This window comes from Malus domestica, chromosome 14 (assembly GCF_042453785.1).
Source record: "Malus domestica chromosome 14, GDT2T_hap1".
Taxonomy (NCBI): domain Eukaryota; kingdom Viridiplantae; phylum Streptophyta; class Magnoliopsida; order Rosales; family Rosaceae; genus Malus; species Malus domestica.
Genome location: NC_091674.1, coordinates 1,142,942 through 1,167,680, shown reverse-complemented (window position 1 = coordinate 1,167,680; position 24,739 = coordinate 1,142,942). Strand labels below are relative to the sequence as shown.

At 39.7% G+C, this 24,739-nt stretch overlaps 2 protein-coding genes across 2 annotated transcripts; both read right to left on the bottom strand.

The window, feature by feature from the left end:
• Positions 1–11,205: 11,205 nt before the first annotated feature.
• LOC103424244 (acyltransferase Pun1-like) lies at positions 11,206–12,393 on the bottom strand. Its single transcript, XM_008362333.3, has one exon. The coding sequence runs from the start codon at positions 12,391–12,393 to the stop codon at positions 11,206–11,208; it is 1,188 nt and encodes a 395-aa protein (XP_008360555.3).
• A 5,319-nt stretch (positions 12,394–17,712) lies between these two features.
• Positions 17,713–22,197, bottom strand: LOC114819166 (uncharacterized). Its single transcript, XM_029092892.2, has 3 exons — positions 21,819–22,197; positions 18,855–19,397; positions 17,713–18,190 (listed from the first exon to the last, which is right to left on the bottom strand). The coding sequence occupies exons 1-3, from the start codon at positions 22,086–22,088 to the stop codon at positions 17,972–17,974; spliced, it is 1,032 nt and encodes a 343-aa protein (XP_028948725.2). The 5' UTR covers positions 22,089–22,197; the 3' UTR covers positions 17,713–17,971.
• Between the last annotated feature and the right edge of the window lie 2,542 nt (positions 22,198–24,739).

The window sequence follows — 24,739 nt, the reverse complement described above, 5'->3', positions numbered from 1 at the left end:
TCATCAACAAAAACACAAATACTTTGAAGAATAAAGAGCAAATGCAAGAAGACGAATACTTCATTCCTTTAAAATAAAAAAATAAAAAATAATTAAAAAAAAAAAAACAGAAAATATTACTGGAAAGATATGTCCCTAAAACTACGAAGGCGATCTTGAAACAAGCCTTCCAAAGTCTTCAAAGTCTCCACCTCGGTCGGAGACAAGGTGGGCAAATCCATAGCCATGCCTTTCTCTTGTTCTAGACGTGAAATCTCCTCATGGTGCTGGGAAAGTGTAGCCCTCTGTTCTGCAAGAACCTTTTCAAGTTGTGATGCTTGGGTTCCCAACTGCTCTCGCTCACGTACCAACGCATCCAGACGCACCTGGACGGAAGCTAAAGAAGCCTCTGTGACTTGGTAATCTCCCGAAGCAACTTGCTGAGAAGACCGGACTCGGGCTAAGGACAAGTCTATTACTGCAAGCTGTTGCGCTCGATCATCTGGGCTCAACTTCTTCAAGGAAATAGCGCGCAAGGAAGAATACTCAGTGGAGGCAGCCATAAGTTCGGCGATCTTGATCCTCAAAGACGAAGAATCAACATTAAGATTGTCAATCGTAGAAACAAGCTTCGACAAATCTTCTTCGAGCAATGAAAGGTCTTCCAACGAGCACTTCGAAATCCTACTCTCAATATGGCTTTTGACATCCAAGGCAGCACGAAGTTTGAGGCGATGGATAAATTGCTCGGTACCATTAAGGTTCGGCCCTCTCAAAGAGATCGTAGAACTAGCTGGCAAAGGTGCTGGACGTATGATGGACTCTTGTACGCCTTCACCTACACACGGCAGGCTTGGAAGATTAGGCGAATGTTGAACGAGCTCTTCACCGGGCGGATCCCCAATCTCCCCGTCTGTAGGTAGATTACCTCCAAGTAGCATATCCATATAGGAGTGAACACCCGCGGTCGCCAAATCAAAAGAACAAGAAGGCCCAACCTAAAGAAGACGAAGAGAGGTGTTAGAAGCAAAAGCTGAAATAAGAATAAGAAGTCATGAGAGAGAAAGAAATGCATACATCTTTCTCTGAAGACACACGACCATCGGATTGGAAAGGCCTAAACACTTCTTTCTTTTTATGACGAAAATTGACATCGCTGTCAACCTAAGCAACTTCAAGAGGTCGTTTGTTTAAAACTTGTTGGCGCCGCCGCAAAACAAGTCTATCTTCATACGAATCAACTTCGTCACCCGCCTCTTCAGAAGCATCCAAATGGTGAGAAGACGAGCACAAGCGTTGACGGACTAAAGCCACAGGTCTGTCTTGCAAGGGAGTTGCACTCGCACGATCAAAAGGTACCAGCTGCATAGGAGTCGCAAAACTGCCTTCTTTCGACGCATCATGGCGTGAATGGGAAGAATTAGTACCACTTGCCATCCCCAAATCCTCATGATGTACCTTTGACCACCAATGCGCGTAAACACGAGTCACTGGATTACCCCTGAACTCGTCCTTGGCTGGCAAGGTAATATAAGTGTTCGTACAGGCACGGGTACAAGACTCCCAATGCATATACACGGCCTGCAAGGATTCTGATTGGGCCTTTTCCTTCAGCCTGCCCGGCACATTTTGGACGAAACCAAATTGCCTGCTAAAACGGTGAGGATTGTACGGCTGAACGACGCATCGGTTTTCTTGCCGCAAAGAAACATACGCCGAGCGAAGACTTATAAGATAAGACAAATCTGAAGAGCGAAAATGCGAATCATCCATGATGCCTCGCCGTACTGAGCCAACTCTCGCCAGGCGGTCCATTTTTAAGCCTTCACAACTTCTAAACAGTGTTTGAGCCTGCGAATCGTCAAGACTCCTCGCAGAAAGCACGCCAGAATACTTCGTCATTAAAGGCCCCATCTTGACTGAAGTCGGAGAAGAATGACCTGACTTGTCTAAAGTTGACGAAGAAAAATGAGTGCCAAAATACTCACCCAACCAACCATACACATAGTGGTAAGGGAGCACCGCAGCGCGATCTTCAGTGCTTGCCAAGTTCGAAATAACATTCAAGCCGTCGTAAATGTTGGCTAAAACTGGAATAGCAAGGCTAAAAGATTCACCTGCGGCCATCTTGCTAGCAACTTTGAAGACTCCGGGACGAATGAGGTTGACATCATCCTTGGGGAAAACAAACTTACAGAGCCAACAAGCTAAGAAAGCAGCTAAGTAAGATTCTTCTAAGTGCTCTGACACCACGCCACAATCCTCAAATGTCTCCAACTCAGCGGAAGTACGACGAACAGCTGGGCCAATGACACCCGACGGGTCTGAGTCCCCCTTGGGCCTGGTTGTCTTGTTACGACCACTTTTCTTCGAAGGCCTCTTGTACTTCATGGCATCCCAATACCAAAATCGGATCCATGAAGAAATCTTCACGCCTGACTTACCTGGGGCCTCTTGGAAAAGCTTATGGTATGCCCCAAACAAATAGCGGCAGCTCGCAGGTAATCCTCGACTGTTGCGATAAGAAAACTCTTCCACGCTAGGAACAACCTCATCATAGAATTTTCCCTGGATTGGCAAGCCTCCTATTTTATGGAGATCCCAAAGCGAGAACGACATCTCCCCTCGAGCCGTGTGAAGTGTGTTGGTCGCTGAACACCAATGCTCAAAGAATGCACGCATGACGGAAGGATGTCGGTCATAACTGAACAGAGATGCATATACAGCATGATAAATGCCCGTGCTGGTAAGCATATCTTTGGAACGGCTCAAGACATCTTCAAGCCATTCCCAATAAAACTCAACGAAGGCGGCTCCTCCAGTAGTCGACAAGGTGCTACTCCAAGCCATAGCTCCGCTGCGGATACGATCGCCAAGAAGCTCAAACGAAACTGAATGATTGTCACGAACATGGTGCGAATGGTTCAAGATAAGACTCATCGATGTGCACGCCTTTTTCTTTGCATTTAGTCGAACAGAGTCTACCACATCCCAAGGTACTTCAGAAGACCACGACTTAATATGCATGGAATTGTCTTTTGCGGGAAGGGCAAGCGCCTTGGGGCCGGTAAGTGGCGCATAAAGCTTTAACGTTGTTCCACTGTCCTGTGAATCGCCTTCCTTTGCAAGAATGGTGATAGTGTTGCTTTTAAAGCACTTGAGAAACACCATGACTGCAACAAAAAAAGTCGGCCACAAAACTTGAGCAGTGCGGCAAAGAAGGCAGCTACAGGACGGTCCTTCAACACACGCTACAGTGGCAAAGGAAACCAAAATGCCACGTAATCGCACTACGCGAAACTGCGGCGACTACGTTGCAGTCTCTTGCACAGCTCCACACGGCAGCGCACCACCGAGGGAAAAACTGTAATCAAAAGACACTACACGGCGAAACTTCGTTGCAGTCTCTTGTACAAGTACACCCACGTCCTGCTCACCCTGTCACTAACTGCAACCACGGGCAAAAGAACCTTTGTCAAAACAACAAGTACACCCATATTATATATATATGGACACATTAGATATATACGTGTGTGTGTACGTGTGCACGGCTGGTGTGATGAGACAAATCAGCAATCTTTATGTATGTGCGCGTGCGGTGATGGAACAAAAGCAAGGTCAGTGTGTGAACGTGTGTGTGTATATATACACATGTCAAAGTCATGCAAACAAAGTCTGTGTGTATGTATGTATGTGAAATGAAAGTCAAAGTTTCTGTGTGTGTGTATAAGGCACAGCAACGAAATCCCATATATAAAACATATATGCTTACGCAACGATAATGACGGGACAAATCAACTTCCACATGCATGCAGAACGAAGGGACAACAACCTGCAATATATATATATATATATATATGCAAACCGTACATGTGCATGCAGAACGAAGAGACAACCTGCAATATATATATATATATATATATATATCAAACCGTACATGTGCATGCAGAACGAAGAGACAACCTGCAATATATATATATATATATATATATATATATATATCAAACCGTACATATGCATGCAGAACGAAGAGACAACCTGCAATATATATATATATATATATATATATCAAACCGTACATATGCATGCAGAACGAAGAGACAACCACCTGCAATGTGTATATATACATATATATATATATATATGCAAACCGTGATGGACCGTGATGGGACGACCACCTGTTATATATATGTACCCAGACCATGATGGATAACCAGGTTCCATATATATATACATATATACACGAATGCGTGCACGACCCAGAAACATCAAAGTCAAGGAATATATATATATATATATATATATATATATATGTATATATATGAAGGCATGCGACCCAGAAACATCAAAGTCAAGAAATATGTATATATATATGAAGGCATGCAGCCCAGAGAATCAAAGCCATCCTCGGCTTAAAGAAGGCTCACCACAGAAAGGCTTCACCAGGGGATTTGCAGGCGACTACCCTCTTCTCTTCTCCTTCTTCGTGCAGTCCCAGAGCGTGGTCGACAAGTACTCGGGAGCCGATGGGGGATGTTGGGGTCATGGATGAGAAAGACCTTGATCTGCTTTATTCCTTCAAAAGAACAGCTGCAGCAACATGTCTGAGTTCAACGGACACAAAAAAATGCAGTGCAGTGACGCCTTCGTCCCTTCCTTCACCACAGCCTTCAAACATACACTTGCAGCCACTCCTTTTTTTTTTTTTTCAGTACCGAGCTCAGTAGCAGCAAACGAGGATCCTCCGGATGCAATAGGCGCACTGTTAGTAGCATGAGCAACAGAGGATGCTACATAAGAAAGCCCAGTCGACGAAGATACAGAGCTGAAAGAGGTAGCGAATACAGAGACTTACCAGCTAGCAGACGCGGGGAACGCAGGAAGCAGTGCACGCAGTCGTGATTGCAGCCAGATAGCAGCTGTGTGGTGAATGTGCAGTGCCCTATGTGTGTATGTGCGTGCGTATGCCTATGTATATATATACAACGATCTCAACAGTTGTAAAAGAAACGGATCCGCATGCGAGGCAGTGACTGTGTAAACAGCAATCCGCATGCAGTGAAGAATGCAGTACAGTAGCTGTGCAAAACAGTGATCCGCGTGAAGAAAAGAGTGCAGAGAAGAATGCAGTACAGTGACTGTGCGAGCAGTGATCCGCATGCGATGCAGTGACTGTGTAAAAAGCAATCCGCATGCAGTGAAGAATGTAATAAGATGACTGTGCAAGTGAAAAGATGGTCCGCATGCGAGAAGAAACGCAGTGCAGTGAGGAAGGCCACCAAAAAAAAAAAAAAAAAAAAAAAAAAAAAAAAAAAACCAACCGTGCTATCGTCAAGCCACTCACGAGTGTGTATTACTATTAGCAAGTCAATAATGGAAAAGGAAATGGGTGGTGATGACAAAATGATGCTTCCAGTCACCATCTAAAAGGAAATGGGTGCGCTACTCACCATCTAAAAGGAAGTGGGTGCATAGGGAAGTAATACATCTTAGCCAGATATGCGTTTTATTTGCGTTTCAACACAACATACTGAATAAAATAAGGCATGTCCATTAATATCTCCGAGAAATTACAAAAAAAAAAAAAAAAAAAAGAGCCTTCACGAATGTCACTTGTGTGAAGCCTCAGTACTTGGAGCCTTGATACTCGGTGGAACCCTAAAGGAGGGAGGCACTGAAGATAGCTTATTCAGAACCTCAATACTTGGTCGAACTCCAGATGACGAAGGCAAAAAGTGCCTCTGGAATACATCCACAAACTTCCGATGGTCACTTTGAATTCGACCTTCGGAGTCCGTCAGCTGATCAAGCTTCCTCTTCATGCTCGTCGAATAATTATTTGCAAGCACATGCAACTCTCTATTCTCACGCTTGAGCTGCCTAATCTCTTGACTAAGAGCTGCCACCTCAGTTGTCAATGATTCAACCTGGCGAGTTCGAGCAAGTAAGCGTTGGCCCATGTTGGAAACAGAGTTCGCACACTGGACACTGAGAGCCTGGGACTCTTGAACAGCTAACTCATCGGACCGTCGTGAAAGTATCCTATTATCTTTAGGAGTGAGGAGGTTTCTAGCTACAACCGTAGCCGTTGTTGCATCCCTCATCACAGAGTCTTCAACTGTAAGAGGGCCATTAGAAGAAAAAAAAGAAGGGCGCCATACATCACCCTGACGCGGTGCACCTGTGTCGCTGCTAAGACTCAAATCTAAGCAAATGTTAAAAGGGGAAGTCATTTTCAAAAAAAATACTAAAAGAAAAAGGTTGGATGCAGTAAAGAGTAGCAGAGGTAATTTTTCACGGACAGGCAATCTTCAAATTGTGCGTGTTGAATACAATTGACACCTCTTTAAAATGAGAGGCAGCACAACCATTCGTTCGTAAATCGAAGAAACACCACTCCCCGAATTTCAAAACCCGGATTTTTCTGCGTAAAGTCTGTCGACACTTCTCAGACACAATCTCAGCTTTCGGCTATCACGTGCAACTTTGTCAGATATCACTGATAAAGTTGAAAACGTGTGAGGTCCATTACGCCAACTACCGCACTTCTGCCGACAAGCGTGGGTGACAAGGCCACGCTCACCCTACCACTTGATGTTGAGAGCTCACCATATAATTCGACCTCCATCCTATAGCAAGACACACATCTAGCTTGACTCGTCTTCCTTGCCGAAGGCATCTGCAACCAAAACTCAGTTTTCTTCCTCCCTGAAAACACATCCAACCTGACCTTTCTTCCTTGCCGAAGACATTTGCAACCCAAAACTCAGTTTTCTTCCTCCCTGAAAACACATCCAACCTGACCTTTCTTCCTTGCCGAAGACATTTGCAACCCAAAACTCAGTTTTCTTCCTCCCTGAAAACGCATCCAGCCTGACCTTTCTTCCTCGCCAAGGGCATCTGCAACCAAAATTCAGTTTTCTTCCTCCCTGGAAGCGCCTCTTCAACCAAGCCACACCAGAGTAAAGGTATCTCATATCACTGGGGTTGAGAGCAAGAGTATCTCATAGCATGCTTTCTCCCTATCCTTTTCTTTGTCCTCCCTCTTCACTACGAAGACAAGGATAAAGAAAGCAATATGTCGGAACCTCCACTCAAGCTCCTGGTAAGGAACCGACTGCTTGGAACCTTTCCTGATTGCTCACCTAGCCGTGCTCTCGAATACGCATCGTCAACATCTTCTGCTTCCTCTTCGTCTACCACGTCTGCCTGGAAAACAGATGATGCAGGTGAAGATGATGCAGATGAAGATGATGCATCGAAGCATATGGAGACAGGCGCGACGAATGCATATGCTGATCGTCCGCTACTTCTTCAAAAGCAAAAGTATCTCATATCACTGGGGTCGAAAGCAAAGGTATCTCATATCATGCTCTTCCCCCGTCTTCTCATCTGCCCTTGCTCTTGCCTGCGGAACAAGGGGAAAGGAAGCAATCAGTCGGAACCTGAAATTAAATGTCCGACCAGGAACTGATTGCCCGGAACCTTTGCCTGGTTACTTACCTAGCGTTGCTCTCGAGTGCTCATCTTCAACTGCTAGTATGTCTCGAATTCCCTCAGCAAATGCTTCAAGAGTGTGGATCTGTTGACATCGGCTCTTTGCACTGAAGCTGCCAAGCATGAGTGAGTCGCTGAGAGGTGGTGCTCCGAGGAACCATTTAAAGGCAAAAGGTTGCACATCGCTTCAGCCATGCAAAAGAAATAAGCAGAGAAGAATGCAACACAACAAGCTGGAACAAATCATGAAGCACGAAGCCCTTCCCTGCATGACCACATAATCCAGACGGAGGAGTTCAAGTAAAGATCCAAGCTAGACACCGTTGCTCCAACCCAAAAGGCTCGAGAAGCTTTAACGACCTTTCGCTGGCACTGTCACCAAAGAGCAAAGTCTCGGTAATCCTTAAAGATCAAGTCACCAACTGGAAGAAGAGCCCATCGATCTTGAAGATCATACTGTTGACCAAACTGCTCAGGGTTCATATGAAAATGCTGCGAACTTCCTTGATCTTTCAAAGCATGCATGTCCTGAAACTGCTCATGGTCATGTTTAAGTTCGAAATCAAGCCTCAACGACCCTGACTCAAGATCAAGTGTCCACCACCCTTGAGTCAAATCCAGTTCAAGATTAAGTCTGAGGAAAGTCCTTTGGAGGAAACCAGAAAACTCCTCCAGCCTAGTTCAAGATCAAAGCTGTGGAAAGTCAACAAGCACAACAAAATACGTGCTGATTCATCCATTATCAAAGCCAAGGATCGTCTACTACGTGAAGCTCCTTGTGGTCCAATTTCATCCAAGATCAAGCCTCAACGGCCCTTGAAGAAATTTCAAACAAAATTCAAGAACAAGCCTTAACGGCACTTGAAGAAACTCCCAGACCAGTTCAAGATCAAGCCTCAACGGCCCTTGGATCGACATCTACATTAAGGGACTTCAAAACGCATCTTCTACGCGTGACAAGCACATGTATACTATGCGCCTTGAAGTGGGGGCATTTGTAGACATTGAAATTTCGTTAAAATAAATGTTAGCCATCGCATTAAAATTACATTTGTAAACATTGAAATTTTAGTGAAATAAATGTTGACCATTGCATTAAAACTACAACAATCCATCCAAATTCACCTACAACAATCCATCCAAATTCACCTACAACCTCCACCCAAATTCACCTACAACATACACCCAAATTCATACACCCAAATTCACCTACAACAATCCATCCAAATTCACCTACAACAATCCATCCAAATCCACCTACAACCTCCACCCAAATTCACCTACAACATACACCCAAATTCACCTACAACAATCCATCCAAATTCACCTACAACCTCCACCCAAATTCACCTACAACATACACCCAAATTCACCTACAACAATCCATCCAAATTCACCTACAACCTCCACCCAAATTCACCTACAACAATCCATCCAAATTCACCTACAACCTCCACCCAAATTCACCTACAACATCCACCAAAATAAATGGATGGTGGTGGTTCATTCCCAAAGTCTATAAATAGGCTCCTCCATCAAAGAATCAGGGGAGGATTTTTACATACACTTTCTCTACTCCCAAATTGGAAGAGAAGTCACACCACACCAAAGCCTTGAAGCCTCGAAACTTAGAAGCTCTCAAGCAAATCCCGAAGGATCAAGAAAGCCCTCTTCGTTCTTCGTGAAATCCTCCTTCAAGATCAAGCCCCAACGCCCCTTGGAGAACTTCCACTCATTCAAGATCAAGCCCCGACGGCCCTTGAAGAAGGTGTTCATCACTCATCAACTGTTCGTCCAAGATCAAGCCTCGACGGCCCCTGGATCAGCAACACTACCTCTACGCGTTTCAAAGATAGAATCAGAGGCCAAATTCGTAGAAGAGATTGTAACCCCTAAATCATTAATACAAATATTATTTTGTACACGTGTTCTTGTCTCATTCGTTTCAGGAATTTTCCGTGTTTACAGCGTGCTGCTGCTGGTTTGACTTAGCCGAAAAGGTATTTTAGAGTTGGGCGAGGCGACGGAGGGCAGCGGTGCAATCGGCTATGATGGGATTATGAGTTATGACATTCTTTCTTTCTTTCTTCTTCTTCTTCTTCTTCTTTCCGGTGAATACTACATAAAAAGGTTTCATAACTCTTTCTTTCCTCTTCTTCTTCTTTTCGGTGAATACTACGTAAAAAAGTTATTAGAAGATTGACAGATTTTTTTCCAGAAAAAATAAAATAATTTTCACGACCGGATCATTTTTATCGATTTTTATTATCAGGACTAAAGTGAGAGAGTTATCCCAATCTCAAATACCACTTTAGCTCCCTTTAACTTATAACGATGAGATGTTTTTCACATACTTATCTTTACTTCTATATATTAGTCTTAGATGAGACTAGATTATTAGATTGTGATGACTATATGACATCAAAATGTTATTAGCCAATCATATTTTTCCCCATCAACATTAGTCATTTGGGGTGTGATATCCACACACCCCTTTACGTCTCTTATTAATTTTTGTCATTTGATATTCTTCAATTCATTTGATCCAACGACCGAAAATTAAGAGGATATGTGAGAAGTAAAAAATAGTGTGTGGATAGCACACCCCTAGTCATTTACTTAAGAAAACAAAATATAAGATACACAAATGGATAAGCAAAAAAAGCTACACAACAACAAGAATTCTTGAACTCCACCCACCGCAAGGGTGGATGTAAATTGGAACCAAAGTGGTCTTAGGACCACTCAGAGGGTGGAAAACACGCATATGAAGATCCTCTGAAGATCCTTTGATTGTTTGGTACGTACGCATATCTCGACAGACTACATTGACATCACTCGACATATATTATCAATAGCATTATTTAGATTGCTTCAGCATATATCGTAACTTGTTGACATATAGGCAACAACTTGGTCTAGTTTCGTCAATAAACCCACTAAGTGTTCGACAAAATGCCTCAGTTGGATCAAATGAATTTTTTTAACACGCTCCGCGCTTTGTTTCTTTAAAAAACGTGAACGTTTAATGTTGGGACACCCAAGTTTCGAATCTTAGATCCTCCATTGCCTGCATGCCTCCCTCACGGCGGGGTAGAATAGACGACATCAACTCATCTTCTCCCATTACCCTTTATTCATCGTGCCTCTTTTATCCAGCAGGTTTTGGGCCATTGTTATATAATTGGGGTTTTCGGGTGGCGGTGAACCAGTTTTATAAGAGTCCTACTTAAAATAGAATTTATCAACCCAATCGTCCATTATATTATCACACGTGTTGTAACGTTGTTTTAAAAAGTACTTGAAAGCATTCTTAGTCAATTTGTCTTTTTTTTTTTTTTGATAGAAAAGCATTCTCAGCACTCTTTTCATTTTCTTTTGTTAGGGATCTATATTTTCTTAGGTATATGCAATAAAACAAATCCATTTTATTGAAAAAAAAATAAAGTCGATAGTAAAAGCAATACATTACTCACTGTTCACGCAAAACAAGGAAATTGTGGAATCAAAAGCAACAAAAGAAATCACGAAAGGTTACAACATAGTATCCAAACAAACTCTAAATGCTCAAGAACACTGGCAACTAGCTCTTAGTCTAGTTGTATTTTATTTCCCGACATTTGAAAGATATTTATAGTTTGAATCTCCAATGACTTGGGGAAGCAAAACCTTTTATTTATTAAGTAATTATAGAGAATGATTAGACGAGATTTACCTTTCAGTAATGGTCTAATGCAGAGAAGCATATGCAAGCAGGTCCTGGTTGGTTTCAATCATGACCATATCTTCTTTTTTCAGTGTTATGTATGCATCGATGCCAATGCCATCACTTGCATCCAACAATAACATTCTGTTTTTGAAATCTTCATTCCAAGGGATACGTATGCATGATGCCTTTCCCCATCCAAAATTGGCCGAGCCGAAAGGAAACCCACACAAACTGGTGCAAAAATAGTTGTCCATATCATCCTTTTGAACGAGCTCACTATACTCCTTCAGGAATTGAACTACTTCCTCCCCTCTAATTTCTTTGGCATATTTTACCTTAAGTTCCTCAACGCTTTTCCTCATTTTTGCAACCAAGGTTTGAAGATCATATACTTCATGTTCTTCAATCTTCGGCATGGTAAAATACACAAAATTTCCCTGTAAGTTTTCTGCGAAGGGCTGAGCCAATATTTTCCTCAGGTTCACAGCGGACCGCCATGTGGATGGCCTTGCAAAACCCAAGTTGGATCTTGATGCTTCCGTTGCGGATTTCCAAATGAGCGCGGAAACTGCTTCAACTCGAGTCGGATTTGGCACTGTGGCACTGGCAGCTTTGGCCTTGAGAGCAGCAATCTTTGAGGCATCAAACACAAGCCTCCTTCCGATAACATTGTCAATAAAAGGTAGCGTGAGTGGGGTCTTCGGTGAGTTAAAAAATTCTTGTGGTGGGAACAAAGTAGCTGCGACACCAAATTCTGTAGGAAGTACTACGTGATGGTCAGTAGTGCTGGCAGTGCAGCGGGCAATTTCAGCCCAGCTTTCGATGAATTTGCTGTACACTACGGCATCGGCGACCTTATGAGAAATGCTGACGCCAATTGCCAATCCACCACATTCGAATACGTTGGCCTGGATTAGTACAAGATGCCCTACTTGTGCTTGTTTGGAACGCATAGGAGCTGCAATCAGCTGTCTCAGTATCTCAGAATCGGGTTTGTCCAAGATATTGGACATGGGACAGTTGACTCGGGCTTCAAGAAATAGAGCTCCGCGGTCATCGCAGTTGATGGAAACGTTATATTTGAATTCCCCTGCAAAAGGGTAGAAGGCAGTGAGGGCCTCAGATAATGATTTCTTTAGAAGCTCGGATTTTTCAGCAACCAAAGAATGTTCATCACTGCTGCCAGGATAGAAGAGAACTTGCGGCATGTACAGTTCAAGTATAAACTGGTCAAAAAGGGAGAGACACAAATGTCTAAGGTGGTGAGGGGTTGGGGAGGATGGTTTAATAATTTCTTTGCGAATTACTTCAACCTTGATCATCTTTTTTATTTTCACCGAACTCCTTAATTACAACTTTGATTTTATTCAGAACAGATGCTGGAGTTGCTTGGCAGCTGAAAAGCCCAAGGTCAGTCCCCAGGCGATTGATGAATTGTATAGCACTAACAGAGTGAGGAGTGGAGAAGATGATCAAGATGTTAAACTGTCCCGCATCGGTGGGGTGAAAAAGTTTAAATAGCATTACCCACCCTGAGGTTTTTTTTGATAAAATCTCACGTCTGAGAATTATACAGATGATTAAATTTGGGATAATATCGACATCGTTAGAGTGGACGGATCCGAGCTGATGACTGAATGAATAAATTATTGGCTACCATTGGTCGTTGCCAAAACTGACCGCTGAGTTCCAATTGAAAACAAGTGGGCCAACGTTGGAGTGTGTGGAGGAGAAGTTTACAGAGAGGTTCCTGAGCTGATGACTGAATGAATAAATTATTGTTGTGTACAGAGGTCCTCATAGCCAGCTCTGCCGACGTGAAATTGATTTATACACACATATACAGTTCAGGAAGAACAGTTTATTCTTTTTTATATAAATCATTGTATTAAATCTAGATAAGCAAACTTAAATAATTTTTTTTACATATAAACAAAATATTAATTGATATAAGAAAGAGTTGTTGTGTCGAATTCTTCAATATGCAAAATCCTAGTCTCCTCATCAAATATTTAAACTCAAAAAATTCAATTGCGTAAATCTTAATAACTTCAAAAGGGTTTGAGTAATTTCTCTCTGCCCCTCCTTGTCAGCTGAAGGTTCTTCTTCTTCATGGAGCTAAATGAATCCATGCAGATCTACCCGACCCGATTCTTCCTTATAGCCTCTTCGGGCTCGCAAATGATGGATAACCGTAGTTTACCACCAGTTATCATCTTCTTTTTTTTTTCCTTTTTTTAACCAATTAATTACATAGCAACGACCCGATTCTTCCCCAGAGCCTATCCGAGCTCAAAAAAGATGGATAACCATGGTTTACTTGTCATCTTTATTTTTTTTTTTTAAACCAATTAATTACTTAGCACTAAAAAAAATTAAGATTATGTAGTTTCAAAAATTGGGATCTCATTCTTTTTGAACATGTGAACCACAAAATCAAAAGAAATTAAATTGTGGACCATCATGCTCTTTGGACAGTGCCCTCATATAACTACAACTCTATTATTGTACGGCAGTTTGTACAACTCTATTATTGTACCGTGTAGAAGATGTTTTTCAAATCACGGCTAGTTACATACGACTTATATGTTTTAAATATAATTATATGTGTCAATTGATAAAAAAAAAGTCAATATTTGAAGTAAATGAATCATCTTAGATCATGCTAGAAGAAACCTCTCATAAACCAATCAAAACAGTTGAATTCACGTAATAAAATTGGTTTATATTGAATTTACATTAAGAATAGAAAAAATAATATTTAATAAACAACTGATTGAATCACATTATTGCTAGTCCATTGTGAGGCTAAGCCCACCACTTCTTCCCTTAGTGTAGATAATATCGTTTGTTCAAAAAGAAAAATTAATCATTTTACAACTAATTTAATCACATTATTATGGACGTGCGGAAGACATTTTTTAGAATTGACATTATACGCCTCTTAAGATGTTTTAAACATGTTTAAAAATAGAGAAAATAATATTTAATGAGCAACTGATTGAATCACATTATTGCTAGCCTATTGTGAGGTACTAATTATAAAATATAAAAAAATTAAAAATTGTACAAAAAAAATTAAAAATTGTACAAAACACTATTAAAATGACGAAAATACTCCTGCCACATTTGATGCATTATTTTGGACTGTTTTTTAAATTTTTTGTTTAAGGGGCATTTATATCCACTTATTTTTTGTGAAGCGTGTGACCCCAAAAGGAGTTGTTGGCTTTATATATAAAGATTATAATCATAGATTTAAATATCGATATTATCGGCGAAATATCGCCGATAATATCGATTTTTCAGGGAATGGATATTTAAATAGGTATCCGTGTGATTTTCGTCAAAATATCGCGACATTTTTTGGAACTGTGCAATCGGACTCCGAGAAGAACGCCGGAGATGGTGTGCCTATTCCCGAGCCGATTTCGTCCCAAAAACCTTGCAAAAACACGATTTTTAACATCAATTTCACATATAAACTTCAGATTTCACGCATGCAAGAGGTAATCAACATAGGGTTTAGTCGGATCTCACCTGAAAACTTGGGTGTGCCTGGGTGTGGGTGCGAACGGGGAAGCCGAGCTTCCTCTGCGCGTCGCCGTGCTTCCCAGAGACGGAGGAGAGGGAGGGAGAGGGAGGGAGAGGAAGGGAGGGTGGTGGAGATGCTGCGCTGGCATCGAGGTGGACGGATTTGGGTGTGCCTGGGTGTGGGTGCGATCGGGGAAGCCGAGCTTCCTCTGCGCGTCGCCGTGCTTCCCAGAGACGGAGGAGAGGGAGGGAGAGTTCAGGAGGGTGAGAGTTCAGGAGGAGAGGGAGGGAGAGTTCAAGGGAGGGAGAGTTCGAGAGAGAGATAGAGTTGAGAACTCTGAGAGAGTGAGGGGTCCGAGAGGGACTCGGGAAAAGAGAGAGAGATAGGGTGAGGGTTAGTGGGCTGCCACGTGGCAGCGTGACAGAGAGTGAGAATCAAGATGAAGGGTCCAGATTAGATTAGGATAAAGGACTCAATTGCACAATTTATATAATTTCAGAAAAAGAGTGAAAATATAAATTAATCTGGGGGTCTAGATTAGATTAGGATAAAGGACTCAATTTCAGGGAAAAAGTGAAAATATATAATTTCAGGGAAATAGTAGAAGTTGTATTTATTGGTTAGGCATATGGAAATGCAAAAAATTGTTTTTCTAATGATTCTAATCAATTTCAAGAAAAATAATGAATTTATAAGGGTAAGATGAGTCTATAAAAGTGATATAATGAGTCTATAAGAGTGTCGGTCAGTTAGACAATTTAGATTTTTTTAATCATTTTTGCCAATTGGCTTGTTATCGCCTTTTTTTATTATCAAATTGGATTATTATCAAATTGGATTATTATTCATCACCATGTTTTATATTAGGATTATTTTTTTATGAAATTGGATTATTATTCATTAAATTGGATTATTATGAAATTGGATTATTATTCATTAAATTGGATAACTACTCTTCACAATACACTCACTATACACATAGAGATGATGAAGATAGTGAAAATTTTGAACCTCATAGGAACTCTATGTGGTACTAAGTCACTTATGTATCTTACCATGCAATATATAAAGTGTAAAATATTGTACTAATTCATTATATATAAATGATTATGGTGTGTTTAGACTTCTTTCATTAATTACTACATATTTTCTACACTCACAATGTTTGTCAGCTCGCTATATAATCAACTTGATAATGTTAAATCCATCATGCAATGCATTTCTTTCCAATTTTTTGTGATAAACTAATAGATAATTGACTAAATAAACATCCTACAAAGTTTCAATAAAAATTTCCAAGTTTTTCTTACAATTTCCGTGGTTTCCATGTAATTTTTATCGATATTTCCATCGATATTTCCGTGTTTTCGAACTACCAATATTTCCGATATTACCGATATTTTCTTCCTTGATTATAATCAACATCAACATCGATGTTTGTCCTTCATCCTCCCCTCCTTCTGTTACGCTTTGTGACTTTTCTCGCATGTGTGATTGTGGAGGCTATAATTGTTAGTGGATTGCTTTTGCGCAATACTCTCAATCTAACTTTTGGTTTGGGTGTTTTTTATTCCAATTTGGGGTGATATGTTTCTTCGCGGAGGTAGCGGCGGTGGTGACTGGTGTTTTGCTGCTAGAGATTAGGGCTTTCTTATTGTTTTTCTTTTGTTGCTTGTGAGCCTAAATTTGTGTAGACATCCCTTTGTGTCTTGGATTGTAGCTCTACTTTTTGGGCATGTCTTCTATTTTATGTATTGCTATGTTTGTGTAGGGTTCTGTGTTTTGTTTAGGCTTAGGCCTATTTAGCAAATTGTACTTCTTCTTTCATTAATGAAGTTTTGTTTTCAACAAAAAAAAAAAAAAACTTCGATGTTTCTTTCCAACTTAATCAATAGTGCAATTTAGTATGCGTTCAGTTTACAAAAGGTTCAATACACTTAGCAGCAAAACCAATTAACGTAAATTGTATTTAATTAAAAATGATGTGAAACTTTACATTCTTCAACATATTATGTTCTTAAATTAGTGATGAAGTCATTGTCATAGAAGAAATTCTATCTTCAAAATCTAGTAAAAAACCATGACCCACCAGTCGCCTAGGTCCTACCTGGCCACAATGAAGGGTCAGGTTTTAGTCATTTAGCTCAATCATAGGTACTTGAGAATTTCACATTTAATTTATGTTTTTTTTAGCTTAATGATTATTGAGATTAGCATATCTCCTCACTTTGATCCTTGAGAATTAAAATCGATAGAACTGGCCCCTAATTTGTCTACTATCAATCATTTTGATCTTTCCATGAAATATCTCCGTTAAATAAGATTCATTTTTTACCAAACAAAGGAAATGCTCTTAATGCACTTAACAAATCATGATGAGATGCGATTTTCACACTTATGTTGACTTATGAACTTTGAATTAAATAAATTAGAATGACAAAATAAAACATGGGATACAAAAGAAAAAGTTAGGATTGGAGGAAGAGCGTCGATAGAAAATGTTTTTGCTACCAAGTGTTCCTAGAAACATGATAGAAAATGTTTTTGCTACAAGAAACATGTTAGAAATGTTTAATTAAAAGTCAGTGTTTCATGAAAAAGTACTTGGATGTGCTTTATGGAAAAGCACCTAGCAAATGTTTCCTCAGAACTCGGTTAGCGTTTTTAGCTATTCTAGGAGCAATTCCAAGCAGAATATTACCCAACATTTATTGCAAAACAACCATAACAAAAGAAATATAACTAAACCCTAAACCCTACCGTAGACCACTAGGAAAACCCAAAACAAACATAAATTCTTACCGGAAAGCTTGTAACCCAAGATGAACTCCATTGCCGAGAAACTTTGCCATGGCAGAGTTCGTCCGAATTTTAGCTGACTTTGACATCGATAAGCTGTTAAAACATGTTGAAGTCTATGAGGTTAATACATTTCAAGACTGCATGAACTTGAAGTAGTACAAAATGTAACTGATCACCAAAAAGAAACAGATACTCCAACTGATGATTTGATAATGTGGTAGGCACTAAACATTCAAGGACATCCAAATCACTGCACAAAAGTTATCGTGCGCTTGCTTTATCTGATGGTTCGCTCAAAAGCAGTATCGTTCTCTCAGTAGAAAAGAAAATTGGCAGTAATATGCCACCAGAAACAGCCACACCCACCAAAAATTACTACCCTACTGATTGAAGTATAATTGAAGTTACTATTTCTGTTGCAAAACTGAACTAGACTCAATATGTGGTCTTCAAGCTGACTCGGTTCCCTTCTCGGTGGTTTCACTTGCATCCTGTTCCTCAGATGGAGGTACTTCCTGCTCTACCTTGGCAGGCCCTGGACCAGCCGATACCTTTACCATTGACGGCCGCAAAAGCCTGTCACCGAGCTTAAACCCCTTGCGAAATTCATCAATTATAATACCTTCTTCGTATTCTGAAGAGTCCTCACGCATGATTGCTTCATGCAACTGTTCAAGAAAATTGCAAGTTTCAAGGTTAGAAATTGCATAAATTCTTTTTGTCTTAATACATTTAAAGACTGCATACTGAGTGTGACGTCAAACAATCACAAGATGTAACAATTCAGTAACTTTGATGTTACGTGTTCATCCTATTAATGCAAAATAGGTCACATGTAGTTTTCACTCGCATGGACTCACCAAATTGGCTCGATTCAATCATGATTTGGTCTGACTTAAAACCGTATCCAGGTCTTCATCAAACCTGAACAAAATCAACTAACTACTTGATAATAATCATCAAATAACTGATTGAATTTCGAGCCAACTTGGTTTCTTGCCTGCATAAAGCCAACCATAAGACACACACAAGTCATTTTGTCAACTAACAAAACAGCACAATTCCACACATGAACTTATTGATTACCAAGACATAGTGTTCGTCAGGAAATCATATGCCTTACTGTAATTGGTGCGTCCAGTAAAAGGATTAAACGTGAATTTATGGTTATGAGAATGCAATTCTATTGTCTTTCTCTTCAACAACTACTTATAACTAAAGTGGATTCTTTATTATAGCATGAGAAAATAAAGGAAAATGTCCAACGCTGAATGTTTTCCTATGCTAATAAGTCTTTCACCTATGTATAACCATGAAGTTTGAACGACTTACCAATGGATCAAAGGGTTTTCCAACTGTCTCAACAGGGACAACACCAAGAGAGTTTAAAATCTCTCCAAACTGTTTATAAATGCTCTGGTAGCTATTGTTGATCTTCTCCTCTCCCTCTGCCTCCACCTTAATCTGGCTTTTTGCCCTCTCAAAATTATCCACTACAGGCAACAAACTCTCCACAACTTCCCCTTGAGCATTTGTTACAAGAGAAATGCGTTCCCTTTCTGTCCTTTTCCGGAAATTGTCAAAATCTGCACTTATTCTCAGAATCCGAACCTTTTCTGCTGACAGTTCTTCAGACAAAGAAGCCACTTTCATTTCAAGTCCTATTTTTTCATCTTCAAAAGATTTTAAGAAAGATTCTATTTCAGCAACTTTTGATTCATCATTACTGGCTAAAGCTTCTTTGTATAGTTGGAGTGACGCTGTGATGGCTGAAACAGATTTTTCCTCAGAATCACCTTCACCATCATCAGTCGTACCACTTTCTTCACCGTCACTTGTACTATCTTCCACAGGAATTGCACCATCTAAAGAGTCCTGTTCCATAAAACTATTAGAAAAAGAAAGAACAGTAGGGAACTGTAAGCAAATATAGAAAACCAAATGCCTTGAGAAGCGTGCAAAATAGAGACTTCATAATTATACAAGAATCGTAGTACTGGTACGTGATGCACATATAATCTTTCGTCTTTTACACTCTGCCAAAAGTAAGTAATCTGCCAGAAACCTCAGGATGAAAGCTTCGTTTTTAAGAGATATACAAATATACAAATACATATACATATACATATATAGAATATTCTTGGTAACACGACTCACTGTGCATTGAGAATCACAGCCCTCATCATCATCCTAGTATCATGTGGATGTCATGCTATACGCCCAAGAATACATGAAAAAATTAATAGTGAGGAATAAAAAAAAAAAAAAGCTCACGAGTATAAGGCCATGTTTGTACACATGATTGGATTGGAATAGATAAGGCACTATTTTGAAGGTATGTTGAAAGAAAAAATGAAAATATTGTGACCAACTTAGAGGTAGGAGAAGGATTACTGATGAAGAAAAGTTATCCATTCCAATCCTCCCCAAAAAGGGAGGATGAGATGGGAGAAGTTTTCTTCATATCTAATCCTCTCTAATTTCCTCACAATCAAAATCATTCTAATCTACCTTCAATATGCCTTGAATTTAGAGAAATTATCCCTTCCAATCCAATCCTTTCAACCAAACAAGCCCTAAGAGTCCAAGATGACTGTGCAATCTTACAAACTGATTTAAAACATGAAAACCATCACTTAAAAGAGAATCCATGTGAACTGCGGATTGAAGTAAGAAAGCATCAGTCAATGCTCAATCTTTTTCTAATAAACAAGCACAAACAGCTGAAGGATACACAGTGAATCATCAAACTGAACTCAATGAGTTTTAAAGAAAGTAGAATCTAGGAGATGGAAACTGAACTTAGAGTGACAGGCCCTAAAAATTTGAGTATTAACGGTTCTAGGATTGACTTTGTGCTTGAATGATAACTAATACTTTTTCCATTAGACAAAAAAAGTGATACTTTTTCCATTAGACAAAAAAAGTGATACTTTTCCATCTATACACTGTTATAAAAATCCCCACCTAGGGCTGCTTAGGCACCAGGAGGCTGGTCACTGCTCCGATTAATCTCTAAACATTTGAAAATTAAGAAAGGGCGCCTAGACATGCTTAGGCACCCGTCTAGGCACCTAGACCCACATAAGAACCTATTTAGGTCGTGACTCTCACTTGGACAAAAAATAGATAACTTTTATTTTGTATTTAATTTTTTTCAATAAATGGTAAGAGATTTGTTGAATACTTGGATGAACACTCGGTATATTCTGATACCCCATGTTTTCAATATGTCCTAATACTTTCTAGTCTATATGTCATTTTATTTTTCAATTTACATATATCAATACAATTATGTATTTTCAAGTATAAACACACTTTTTTTTTGTCAAATGAACATACATATTCATATGATATATAATATGTTTACTTAAATCAGCCTAGTCTACCTAGGCCTTGCCTAGCCGCCTAGGCACTAGGCCCTAGTTCGCCATCAAACTAGTGCCTAGCATTTTTTAGAACTTTGGTTCTATATATTTCTATATGTTTCTTGTCAGACAAAATCCGGGTCCAAAATAGCCTTGTTACACATGGAATGCCTTGAGCTATGTCTTTGTTGTCACACAATCCTTTTTTTACAACAATAACAACAAAACCTTATCCCACTAAGTGGGGACGCCTATATGAATCTTAGAAAGCCACTGAGCTCGATTTTGCGTCAAGTCTTCTGTTAGCTCCAAGTACTCTTAGGTGCCGCAGCAACCAATACCAAAAAGCACCATACTTTCCAGCTAAAAGGATGACAAGAAGACATGATAACACTCTCCCCGAAATTTTACACAAATACACCAATGTGGACACAAAAGGGATCCCAGCCTCCGCTTTTGGAGTAAATCAAGTGGAGAGGTAAGGGAAATGGGTTAGGATTAGTAAGGTCAAGGGTTCGATTCCCTTCCGTTACAAATATCAGAAATCCTAGTGTAATTTGTTCAAGTACATTAAGAAATAAGCTAAGCCTTCTACTTTCTTAACTTGTTCACAAAACATGAGAAATGATTTTCACACATGGTCTTTCTTCTTCGCTTCACTCTCTTTTGATTTATTCGATCCAAAGGTCAGAAACTAACATCATATGCAATGAAGTAAAACGGTGCACAGGGAAGGGGCTCGGGACGGGAAGAATATGGGTGGTTTTTTTATTTTTTTAAATAGGTAATAAAAAATTATTATTTTTTCACATAGCATAAATTTGGCAGGCAAATGATACAATCACGTCAGGTTTTAACGGATTAATAAATAAAAAATTTAACGAATGTATGTCGTAAGGAATTGAAATCAATAATAAGTAAACAATACCTCGACTTCTTCGCCCTCCTGAACCTCCTTCTCCACCGTCTCAGCTGTCTCGGTCTCACCTTGTGAAGCCAAAGGCGCGAACTTGACGAACCGGAGAGACGGCAAGTGAGAGAACCGGAGGGAGCTTACAGTGAGATAAGGCGTGCTGTTGCCGCTTGTTTGATTTAGCCGAAATGAAACGGGCGAACGTTTTCTAGAGTTGGGCGAGGCGGCGGAGGGCGGCGGTGCAATTGGCGCCGAGAATGGTGAAGTTCGGAAGACGTTGGCCATTGGAGAGGTTGCGAGAGGGGCGAGGGATAAGGGGTGGCGATATTGAGTGTGGGTAGAGGGTAATGAAAAAGTTCGAGATCGATTTCTAACCGTCCGATGTGGTTTTTGGATGGCTGATCCTACGCTTTGTTTTTTGGGTAGATGAAGTTTCTTTTTTTCTTTTTTTTTTTCTTTGAGAAACATTTCTCTATTTTCTCTCCTTTTATTTTATTATTTTGCATAGTTTTGTATTTATAAATTTTAATTGATAATTCATAAAGAGAATTATTATTGGCATTCTAAATTTCTTATTTTACACTCCAAACTTTATATATTTAGATAAAAAAACATACAGGAATATAAAATGAGATTTTTAAAATGTCAATAACAATTCATTGTAAATTCACATCTTAATATAGGTAAGTACATATTTTAAAAATACTTAATTTTTTTTAAACTTATACATGTAGATACATATTTTTCATGTTTAACACTATTGAGTAAAAATTGTACACAATATGTAAATAAATAATTCACCCTATTTTTGTTGTTCAACAAACACGTTTTTTAGACTAATTCTTTTTCTATAATACACATAAAGTTATGCCTTTTATGCTTACAATTAATAAAAAAATAAAAGAAAGTTGTAAAAATATCTTTTTGACAAAGTTGCTGAATAATACATGACATACCCCGACCTAAATCGAGGCATGATGGCCGTTACGTGAGGATGACATAGCCATGGGTGCAGTGCGGAAGTGATAGCGACATGAAAATGTGGGTAAATAAAAAAAAAAACCAAACTAACTAATTTACACTAGGTAAGTATATAAGTACAAGTGCAGGTGTTTAAAGTATAAATTCACATACTCAGAGCACAAGTAACCTAAATGCAGTCCAACAGTCTAAATATTAATTATATAGAATATGAAAGAAATAAAGTTCCTACATTATATGAAGTCTGTCAGAACCGCCGTAGAATTCTCGCAAGCCACCAACACAAACTTCTACCTAGAACTTGGAAGGGTGCAAAACAAAAAATATGAGTGAACAAAAACAAAGCTTTTCAAAACCATTTCTCTTTCCAAAAGTAATAACCCTTCACCGTAAAACCTGTATAATTTTTCAGAAAATAGTAATACATATGTATTTATAGAAATCAAGCTCAAGAGTAATGAAAACCAAGTATATGCCATGTCAAGTATCTCAGCAATGAAATAAGTAAGTCAGGTGGAATAAATCAATGTAAAATGATATGTCAGCCGGAGTCACCTAACGTGACCTGTACGGCTGAACCTATAGCTCATCTACCAAATCCTGCACATGAGTCAGAACCACCTATTGTGGTATGTACGACATGTTGGGTGGGTGTACATAGGTACGCTCAAATGCTACGATCACGTGAAGGTTTTGCGAAGTATCGCAAGTCACCTACGAGTCGGAACCACCTAATGTGGTATGTACGACAAGCTCACACCTGCCTTGGATCCAAGGTAAGCATGCAGTGCGGGAGGTGAACGATCACGTGAAGGCTAGGCCCTAGCCTCGGGTGGAGCACTAACACCGGGGTGCAGGATAATGAGCACTAAATGTATCTCAACATAACCATACACACTACAATCATTATTATCAATATGTACTCACCTGAAGCTTACATGTGTGTCCGCAGCATCATGCAATAATATGCATATCTATACTAATGCATATACTAAAGTGTAATGCAATTGACATGACATTTAAAAAAGTAAATCTATTTAAAACAATTTTTGGGAAGAATGTAAAGCATATATATAGAAAGCCCACTGGTATGTAGCAGAGTCGTAACCCAAGAGTATCGCCTAGCTGCGCTCATCCTCTGGAAACGTCTCACCTATATGTGAAACAACTATTTTAACATTAATTTTAAGCACATAACCAAAACCGTGTAATAACTTCTCATACGTTGCTCAATTGAGATGTTTGAATATACCATTGTGGCCTACTCAACACCACAAGCATCCCCATATTTTTAGAATAATTTTCTAACGTCCCACACACCCTCATGCGCCGGCCACACGTAGGCACGTGCCTAACACACTGACGGAATCCCTAACAGCGTTAGGGAATATTCTGTTAAATAGTAGCATATATCGTTAACTTTACTTGACGCCGTCAGTATATTCTATCAAAGTTGATGGAATATGCTCATTTATTCTCCGGTGCTTTGCCGAGATTCGTCGCCGCCCGCCGTCTATATCGCCGATTTCTAGAAAAACTTCAAACTTCAGTATCTCACTCATTTTTCAACCAAAAGTCACGAATTCTATATGGATTTGAAGGTCTCAGAGAGTAGAACACAAGCTTACCTATTTGAAGTCCAAAATCTAATAGAAACTAGCCGGAAAAATCCTTGGAAAAACCAACTAAACTTGGAAACCCACAGTTGAGCTTATTCTGACGTCCAACCTTAACCAAAACTAGTCTTAACCACTAGGGGAGTCACGTGAATACCTGTTTAAGTCTCAAAACCAAGTGAAACTTTGACGATCAAGTCAGGGAAACAGGGCACCCCGCCAGAAAACCTAAGTTCTTGAGTTCCCGTGAACTGTTCTTCGTTCCAAAGGTATCACTAGGATTATGAGACCATGATGAACACGATGATGTGAAGTTCGTGTTCGATCTGTGAAGTTTGA

Bases quoted from the DNA above. Each gene is read 5' to 3' on its own strand.
- LOC103424244 (XM_008362333.3), bottom strand. From the start codon at position 12,393: ATGCCGCAAGTTCTCTTCTATCCTGGCAGCAGTGATGAACATTCTTTG.
- LOC114819166 (XM_029092892.2), bottom strand. From the start codon at position 22,088: ATGGCCAACGTCTTCCGAACTTCACCATTCTCGGCGCCAATTGCACCG. The intron at 19,398-21,818 runs GTATTGTTTACT...TTTATGGAACAG, and splicing joins AGGAGGGCGAAGAAGTCGAG to GACTCTTTAGATGGTGCAAT. The intron at 18,191-18,854 runs GTAAGTCGTTCA...TTTCTTGAACAG, and splicing joins GAAAACCCTTTGATCCATTG to TTGCATGAAGCAATCATGCG.